Source organism: Primulina tabacum, chromosome 8, assembly GCF_025594145.1.
Source record: "Primulina tabacum isolate GXHZ01 chromosome 8, ASM2559414v2, whole genome shotgun sequence".
Taxonomy (NCBI): domain Eukaryota; kingdom Viridiplantae; phylum Streptophyta; class Magnoliopsida; order Lamiales; family Gesneriaceae; genus Primulina; species Primulina tabacum.
In genome coordinates this window covers 42,098,527-42,108,273 of record NC_134557.1, presented here as the reverse complement: position 1 = coordinate 42,108,273, position 9,747 = coordinate 42,098,527, and the positions used below count along the sequence as shown (strand labels likewise).

The window sequence follows — 9,747 nt, the reverse complement described above, 5'->3', positions numbered from 1 at the left end:
TCTCGGGTCTCGGGTTTAGGGTTTAGGGTTTAGGGTTTAGGGTTTAGGGTTTAGGGTTTTTTTTTTTTTTTTTCCGGAAAACACCGCCGGATGCGGGGGGGTTAGGCAGACCCCTACCTGTATATATCCACAAAATAAACAGTAACAAAATACAGAATACAGAAAAAAAACCTAAAAGAGGAGGTGGATAAAACCATAACCTCCTCAAAAAGGCTAAAGCAGTAGAAACATAAATACAAAGCAACCTAGGGAAGGAATTACAAAAGCAAAACGAACCCTAGAAGACTACCAAATAAGCGGCAACAACTAATCAAAAAGGAGAAGCGCTATGAACCGCATGCTGAGGAAGACAAAATGATAATGGCGAGATGATCGCAGAGTCCATGCAAAAGCTCTCATCCCGGAGCTATCATCCTGGAGAGTCCAATAATGGCGATCACAGAGTAATATATAGATCGCAATCCCGCCAGAACAAAAGATATCTAGCATCTGAATCAAAAGAGCAGAGATCTCGATCCCATGAAGTAGGAGTCTGACGAACATGTCATAAGAAGCAGAGGATCCTTTAGAAAGCACCCCATGAATCCACCATGACATCCAGCAAACACCTCTACAATAACTGATACGGCGGCCAAGGAGAACCAGCAGTAAACGCCCTCCAGGAACCATGAATGTGCCAAAGGAAAGCACCAACAGAAATAGGGCAGAGACCCACTCAGAACAAACAAGAATACACACATCATGTGCAAGTGTCTGGACCCACTTGCACAGACCATACGGAAGTGAAAAACAACCTCCAAGTACACTAACCTGCAATAAAATATATATATATATATATATATATATGTATATAGATATAAATAGATATAGAGCCAGAGACCATAAAGAAAGAGATCCAAAAAAGAAGAAGGGGCTGCAAATGGCTAAGAGGATCTGTTTCTGAGGTATGGAAGCCCAGAATGATCAGATCTAGCAAGGGTGGAGATGTCTGGAGGTAGGGAAGGACCTAACTCTAAGGTGTACTGCCTAAAAGTATGAGCCCTCGCCGCCAAGGCATCCGCCACAGAATTCCCTTCCCGGTAAATATGCGATAAATGAACAGATCGCCCCCTCATCAACAAAAGAATCCGTGTAACAAAATGTTCAAGATCCCAGCAGCACCGACGAGAACGAAGTAAAAGAATGGAAATCCAAGAGTCAGTCTCAATCCAAAGAGGGAAGAGATGAAGATCAGAAGAAATGAGAAGACCCCTCCAAATAGCCCATAATTCTGCCCGGACATTGGTCCCAACTCCAATGAACTCACTGAAAGAAACCACCACATGCCCAGAAGAGTCACGAACAACCCCACCAACAGTAGAGTCCCCAGGACTACCTCTCGAACTCCCATCTACATTCAATTTAAAACACCCGAACGGTGGCCGCAACCAACGAACAATCGTCAGTTTACGAGCCCTACGCAACTGAACAAAAATCCCCATAGCCCTCGCAGCCTGCAAAACACCCCGCCAGTGCATGGGCTTAACAGTAGACGCAGCGTGAGCGAGGCGCAAATAAGACAAAATCTGAGACTTAACAGTCTCCGCGGAAATGTGCAAATGACGGTGTTTCGCATCGTTACGAGCCGTCCAGAGAAACCATAAAACAATGAAAGGCAAAAACTCCTTCACGTGGCCCCTAGGAGTCCACCCCGGATGCCTCTTCCAAGCACTGAGGAAGAGTCTGAAATCACTGGTAAGGGGAATACGGACATGAAAAACAGCCCCAAAGTAATGCCATACAGACCTGGCAAGAGGGCTATCAATGAAAATGTGCGTGAATGTCTCAGGCATCTCACAACACTGACATTTAGACGCCAGCTCGAAACCACGACGCTGGAGCACATCGTCAACTGGAAGCCATTGATGCCAAAACCTCCAGAGGAAGAAAGACATAGTAGGCCTCAGCCAACTGCCCCAGCAAGGAGTGAAGATATCAGAAACTTGGTCTCTCAAGCGGACAAGCTCCCATGCGGATTTCAGCGAAAAAACACCGTCAGAACTATGCACCCAAATAGCCGAATCGGGCTCCCCCGATGCAATAGGGATCAGAGTAATAGTCTCAGCAACAGAGGGTGGGACAACTGAGCAGAGAAGGTCAAAATCCCAAGCCCCATCTGAAAGAAAGTGAGAAACACGGACACCCCGATCCCCCCTAAGCAGGACCTGACTAGACAAGGGAACATCCCCACACCAGATGTCATCCCAAAAAGCAACATCTCCCACCCCAATTCTCCATCGAATTCCAGATTCAGCACGAGCCCTAATCTTAAGCAAACGACGCCAAGTGGGAGAAATGAACCCAGCAGATGAAACATAAGCTGGATGCACCAACTGGCAGTATTTTCTCATCATGAATTTGGCCCATAGGGATGAACCTTGACGAAAACGAAACCATAATTTAATGGAGAAGCTATCCACAATATCTTTGAGCCTGCGAAATCCAAGACCCCCTTCAGAGACAGGAAGACATGCACGAGACCACCTCGCCCAATGCCATTTCTTATCCAAGGATCTGGATCCCCACAGGAAACCATTGAAAACATTCTCAAGCCTCTCCATAACTGCCAGAGGTGGCTGGACTACCTGGAACATGTAAATGGGAACCGAAAGGAGGACACTCCTAAGGAGAGTCATACGGCTCCCCGGGGAAAGAGTTTTAAGCTCCCAACCCTCCAACTTCTTACTCACCATCTGCACAAGGGGATCAAAAAGAGAGCAAACTCTATTCCCACGAAACAAAGGAACTCCGAGGTATTTGATAGGAAAACAACCCTCCCCAAACCCAGTGATACGAAGGAGACGGGAACGAGTACGACCAGAACACCTCGGAGGCAAAATAATGACACTCTTAACTGCATTCACCAACTGCCCCGAGCAGTTTTCATAGTGATGCAAAAAATCCATGAGACTGTTCATCTCACGAGTCCCACCATTGGCAAAAATAATGATATCATCAGCATAGGCCAGGTGGGAAAGAAGGAGATCACAACCAGATCGGTACCTAATCGCAGGATACTGACGATAAAGACGATCAAGACCACGCGAAAGGTACTCTGCCCCCAAAATGAAAAGAAGTGGGGACAAAGGGTCGCCCTGCCGGAGACCCCTAGTGGATCCAAAGAATCCAGTGAGTGAACCATTGATATTAACTGAAAATTGGCAATGAGAAATGCAGGCAGATATCATCGACACTACCTGCTCTGAAAAGCCATAATGCCTCAAGACATCCAACAGAAAAGACCATTGGACCCTATCATAAGCTTTAGCCATATCCAGTTTCAAAATAACATTGCCACCACGGGTGGGGAGAGAAAGACTATGAGTGAGCTCTTGAGCAAGGAGGATATTATCCGAAATCACCCGCCCTGGAACAAAGCCACTCTGATTCCACGAAACAAGCCTCTCCGCCACCTCCTTCAGCCGAGAATATAAAAGTTTGGAAATTATCTTATTAGTCACATTACACAAGCTGATAGGACGAAAGTCCGACCAAGCCTGAGCTCCCATGACTTTGGGAATCAATGTGATCGTGGTGGCAGTAAACCCCTGTGGCAAGGGACTACCCCGAAAGAAATCCAGGACCGCATCAAAAACATCCTGATGGACAATCTCCCAGCAATGCTGAAAGAAGGCCGAAGAGAATCCATCAGGCCCCGCCACACTATCACGGTGAATGGAGAAAACAGTCGCCCGCACCTCCTCCAAAGAAGGAGGGGCAGCAATATTTGCGTTCTCCAAATCCGAGATCACCAAGGGGAAATCAGAAAAATCCGGGCAAGAAAGCACAAAAGGATCCCCAGTAAGCAGGTTTTGAAAAAAGGCGGCCCCAGACTGCTGAATAAGCTCAGGGGAAGTAATGCAAGAGCCATTATCCCAAATACGAAAGATTTTATTAGCCACCCTTTTTTTCTTGACCATATTGTGGAAGAGTTTGGTGTTCCTCTCACCATCCTCTAACCACCTACAAGCGGCTTTTTGCCGCCAAAAATCCGCCTCCATGGCGGTAACCCTAGCAAGATCTGCATTGCAATTGGACAAACTAGTCCAATGCAAATCCGAAGGAGCAGCCTCGCAATCTGCCTCAGCAATCCGGACAGCCTGCTCCGCCTCAGCAAGTTTGGCAAAAAGATCACCAAAAACACTCTTATTCCACCACTTCAGATGGCTTTTGAGGCGCTTCAACTTCACAAAAAGACGGGGCATACCGTTCAAATGACACGGTAAATTCCAATTAAGCCTCACCGTATGCAAAAAACCATGGTGCCTGAGCCACATGCTCTGAAAGCGAAAAGAACTCGGCCCACTAGCAAAGACCGGGACTGACACAAAAAGAGGACAATGGTCAGAGACCGTACGAATGAGGTGCTCCACACGAATAGAATGAAAATGGTCACCCCAATCAACAGACACAAAAACCCGATCAAGACGCTTCCAAATGGTCTTGTTCGTCCACGTGAACGAAGACCCCTCAAAACCAGCATCTACTAACCCAGAATCCAAAATAAAGTGATTAAATTCTTCCATGGGAAGCAACCGCCCACCAGAAGAACCCAAACACTCCGACGAATTCCTGACTACATTAAAGTCGCCACCAACAAGCCAAGGACCCTGAGCAGGCTTAACCTGAAGCAAAGAATTCCAAAGCTGTCTGCGCTCAATGTAGTCACACTTAGCATAAACAAAGGAACAAAAGACAGTGGTCGGCAAAAAAGTAGCAGAAACCCGGAAGTGAAGGAATTGAGTGTGATCAAAAAGACACTCAACCATGACATCCTCAGCAAAGAAAACCTAGATATGACCCGAGGAGTTCGATATAACTCGAGAAAAACCAAAACGACGAGTCATAAAACGAACATCCAGATCAATCATGGGTTCCGAAATAGCCAAGATCTTGACTCTCTTATCTTTAACGTGGGCATGTAGCCTTTGTTGAGACTCCGAGCTCCGGAGCCCCCTGACATTCCATATGAGAAAATTCATGGAGAATGGGCACCAGAACCGCCCTGTCGCTTTTTACGCGACCTATGAAAAGCATTCTCCTTCCTTTTCTTAATATCCCCCATATCAGCATCCAGAATACGACCTTCAGACCTACAGCCATCACCCGACTCAGAATGCCGATCGAATTCCTGATCAGTATCTCCAGCAGATTCCAGCCGGAAGACCAGCTCACTGACAGAAGGACCCTGCCTAGCAACCAATTCCTCTACCGTAGAGGAAGCATCATCAGGAGACAAAGGAACAGAGGGGATGGAATGACTACTGTGATTCAAAGTACAAGGCCCCAGAGAGCCAAACACAGGCAACTCACTAGTAGACGGGACCCCAATACCATCCACACAATCATCCAACTGTAACCCTCCATCAATAACCTCATCATTGAGGATCACACCCTCAACAAGAACAGACTCCAAAGGATCCTTTCCAGAAGACCCAACACCGGCATCCTCCAGATGACCACATGGAGGGTCCATATCAACACAATCTAATCCAACAGGATCAGGCTCCGCGTTCTGCCCATGCGAGAGCACCTCAAAAGGATTCAACTCAAGAGGATTCTTTCTTGGAAGAACCTGCCGAACTGGCCTCTTTTTCCCTCTACGTCTGGGACCCGTGCCAGTTTTCTGAAGCTGAGGCTGGGTCCCCAAATTAAAACCAGAATTAACACCCCCTGGAGGGGCAGACTCTGTAGATGGGGGAGACTGGCCAGAAGCACGGTCAGCAGGCTTAGGACGAACAGGTTTGGGATTTTTTCCATGGGAATAACAAACACTGGTCGAATGACCCAGCATTTTGCAATCCATGCAGTACCCGGGGATTCGCTCATAAATGACTTCAATTTCTTGAGCATGATCACCCCAACCCACCCAAATCTCTTTGACTGGCGGTTCGAGCACATTAATTTCAACACAGACGCGAGCAAAAGCGCCTCGAGAAGAATCTGCAGTATGATCATCCATCTTCACCGGTTTCCCCACAATTTTGGCCAAAGCAAAGAGACTTTGCTTAGAAAACAAATGAAGGGGAAGACCCGGGAAGCGGATCCAAACTGGGGCAATGGGTGACTCCTCCTGAAGATTAAACTCTGGCGTCCACTTAGAGAAGCGGACCGACAGAGGTCCAACCTGCATAACCCCCTTGGTCCAAAAGAACGCATAGTCTTCTTCACAAGCAAGAGTGAGAACAAGAAAACCCCGAGGCATGAACTTTAAGTCAAAAGATCTAACTAGTCCCAATTTAGCAAAAGCCGCAGAAATACCAGAATTTGGAACTAGAGATCGATTCCCTGAAATTTTTCCAACCAAAGCAAATTTGAAAGGTTCTGCGAGGGTAGAAATAACCTCATCCGGGAAGAGAATACCCGGTTTTCCATTTCGAAGAGTCGGCACAGGCATGTCATTCATAGAGTTGTGCAACTCATCAAAGCTTTTTTTGGCCGTCCGAGGGGATGGTGGAGTCAGGATATCACGAATTGACACAGTAAGCGGAATAGGAACACGCGTACCTGGTTTGACCGTTTCAGCACAAGGGTTGACTGCCGAGTCAACTCGTCCTTCACGGTGATTCGACTCGACCGAGTTGACTCGTGAGTCACCTACCGGAGCACCACCATGGACCGGCGACGGTGAGGGGAGTCCAGAACCGGGACCAATTCGTGCAGACTCGGGCATTGGAGGGTCCGATTTAACCAAAGTATGTGAAGAAGTTCGATTTTGCCCTAGAAATTGGGCGTTTCCGACCGGTGGCCGGAAACCAGAAATTGAAGATGGAAAAATGCGACCCATACCTGGACGATCAACCCCTAAAGAGGAATTGAAGAAAGAAGCCGGAATAGTGCCTGAAATCGGCGGTGAGAAAGACGGCAGTGAGGCGTCGAACGGCGTGTTCTTAGATCTGAAATTCACGGCTGATTTGAACTCCGATTGGAGTGATTCCTGAACCATTGGAATCGTCTGGACGAGAGGGTCACAGATCGGGGTCGGGATGGAACATTGGATGTCGGAGTTGGCCGGAATCGACGAAACAAGCGACGGCTGCGCAGTGAACAGTAACTGCGGAGCTTTGAACGGAGATGACGCCGGAACGGGGAAACTGGACGGTCGCGCAGGTGCCGGAAATGAAAGGGGAGGGTGAGGCGAAGAGAATGATGTATGGCCCGTACCAGGAGGAGCGACGGTTGCCGGCGCCGACGACGGGGAAGAAACCGCCGCGATTTTGACCGGAGAAATGAGTGGGTAATCGGACTCCATTTGAGCTGAAATTTGGTAGGGAGGGTCGTCGTGAGGTGGCGGTTCAGATGGGGTGGTTGGCCGGCCGGGATCCGGCGGCGGTGGCATGGCGGTGGGTAGGGCGTGAATAGTGACGGGTTTAGTGTGTGTTTTCTCACCTTTTACTGTGTGTTTTTTCAGAGAAAATTTTTTTGGGGGCAAATGGTTTTTTGGTTTAGGGTTTAGGGTTTAGGGTTTAGGGTTTTAGGGTTTTAGGGTTTTAGGGGTTTAGGGTTTAGGGTTTAGGGTTTCGGGTTTAGGGTTTCGGGTTTTGGGGTTTCGGGTTTTGGGGTTTCGGGTTTTGGGTTTAGGGTTTAGGGTTTTTTTTTTTTTTTTTTTTTTTTTTTTTTTTTTAGATAAAACCCAAAGAGAGGAGGATAAAATCAACACCTCTCAAAAGGCTAGTCATACAAATAGAAAAACAGAAACCTAGGGTGGCAAATACACAAGCCAAAAACTAATCCCTAAGTAAAATGCATAATACAAATAAACACAAATGATCAGCGCTAAATATATGAAAACAAAGCGAAACATATCTAAACAGTAGTGATCCAGCTCAGAAGTAGGTGCAAAAGACCATCGATGGTACCCATCTCTGAGCCGTCTGTCGATGTAATGCCAATCTGAAAAGTACATCCTAATCCAAGAACGGGCAGCTATACACGATCTGGCCGTCAAAATAATATGCAGCTGGAAAGATACTGTGCAAAAATGGTCGAAACACAAAAGGAGGACCGTAATCCAGCTCAAGTCAGAAAATCTCAAAGACCCAAGGAGAGGGGGACAACTGACGGAGCTCATAAAATCAGAAATCCAAGCATGACTGTAACTCTGAAATAAGAGGCAACCAATAGTGAACGTCCAGAGCCACCAATGCACGGAGCAGAAGTAGAAACCATATAACTCCCGAGATGAATGAGGCTCCGGGCTAAAGAGACCACCGAAATATATCATCCAGAGCCACCATAACTATCGACAAGAGAGCATAAAAGTAAGAAAGCGGCGGTCAAGTAGAAGTCTGCAGTGAGCGCCAGCCGAATAACAGGAATGGTCCAAAGAAAAGCACCGACGGAGAAAGTGCTGGGACCCACCCAAATCCAAAGGAACAAAATATGAAGAGTGCAAGTGTCTGGGCCAACTTGCACCGCTCAAATGTGATATAAAAAACAACCTCCAAGCACAAAAGACCTGCAAGAAAAAATATACATATATATAGATAAAGAAAGAGAGCCAAAAGGAAGAAGGGGCTACAAATGGCTAAGAATATCTGGATCTGAGGTATGGAAGCCCTGAATGATCAGAACGGGCAAGGATGGAGATGTGTCTGGGTAAGGAAGGACCTAACTCTAAGGTAAACTGCCTAAGGTCATGAGCCCTAGCCGCCAAAGCATCCGCCACCGAATTACCCTCCCTGTATATGTGCGAGATATGAACCATACGCCCCCTCAAGAGAACCAAAATCCTAGACATAATGTGATCCAACCACCAACAACACTGACGAGATCGGAGGATCTGAATAGAAATCTGGGAATCAACCTCAATCCAAAGAGGGAAAAGAGAAAGATCAGAACAAAGGATAAGACCCCTCCAGACCGCCCAGAGTTCCGCCCGGATAGTAGACCCAGCTCCAATGAACTCACTGAACGAAAGCAAGACCCGCCCAGAATGATCACGAACGACGCCACCAACCGAAGAATCCCCAGGATTCCCTCTCGAACTCCCATCCACATTAAGCTTAAAACAACCGAACGGCGGCCGAAGCCAACGAACATTCGCCGTCCGATGATATCTGTGAAAGCAAACCGAAATCCCTAGCGAACGCGCCACCTGGAAATAACCCACCCAATGCTTGGGTTTGACAGTACGCGCAGAATGGGCGAGGCGCAGGTAAGACAAGATCTGGAACTTCACCGTCTCTCCAGAAATGGAGAGCAAGCGGTGCTTCGCATCATTCCGAGCCGTCCAGAGAAACCACAAAATAATGAAAGGGAGAAACTCCCTCACATGGCCCCCTGGAGCCCAGACCAGATCCCTCTTCCACGCACTAAGGAATAACCTGAAATCCTCAGTGTCAGGGATACGAACCCCAAAGACAGCACCAAAAAAATGCCAAACAGGGCGAGCCACCGGGCTGCGAATAAACACATGCGTGAATGTCTCAGACATATCACAACACTGACAACGAGACGCTAACGCAAAGCCACGGCGCTGAAGCACCTCATCAACTGGGAGCCACTGATGCCAAAATCTCCAAAGAAAGAATGACATCGTAGGCCTCAACCAGCTACCCCAACAGGGGCGATTAATGCCAGAGATCGGGGCGCGCAAACGGATCAACTCCCAAGCGGACTTTACAGAAAAAGCACCATCGGAGCTATGAATCCAACGAGCCGAATCCAACTCTCCCAAGAGAATCGGGACCAACACAATCTGCTCCG

At 47.6% G+C, this 9,747-nt stretch overlaps 1 protein-coding gene across 1 annotated transcript; it reads right to left on the bottom strand.

The window, feature by feature from the left end:
- Nucleotides 1–306: 306 nt before the first annotated feature.
- LOC142554811 (uncharacterized) lies at nt 307–5,021 on the bottom strand. The gene is made up of 7 exons (XM_075665488.1): nt 4,896–5,021; nt 4,620–4,829; nt 3,738–4,508; nt 3,402–3,638; nt 3,237–3,291; nt 1,320–3,190; nt 307–753 (listed from the first exon to the last, which is right to left on the bottom strand). The coding sequence occupies exons 1-7, from the start codon at nt 5,019–5,021 to the stop codon at nt 307–309; spliced, it is 3,717 nt and encodes a 1,238-aa protein (XP_075521603.1).
- Between the last annotated feature and the right edge of the window lie 4,726 nt (nt 5,022–9,747).

Bases quoted from the DNA above. Each gene is read 5' to 3' on its own strand.
- LOC142554811 (XM_075665488.1), bottom strand. From the start codon at position 5,021: ATGAATTTTCTCATATGGAATGTCAGGGGGCTCCGGAGCTCGGAGTCT. The intron at 4,830-4,895 runs GTTCGTTTTATG...GGTCATATCTAG, and splicing joins AACCCATGATTGATCTGGAT to GTTTTCTTTGCTGAGGATGT. The intron at 4,509-4,619 runs GTAGTCAGGAAT...GCTGGTTTTGAG, and splicing joins TTGTTGGTGGCGACTTTAAT to GGGTCTTCGTTCACGTGGAC.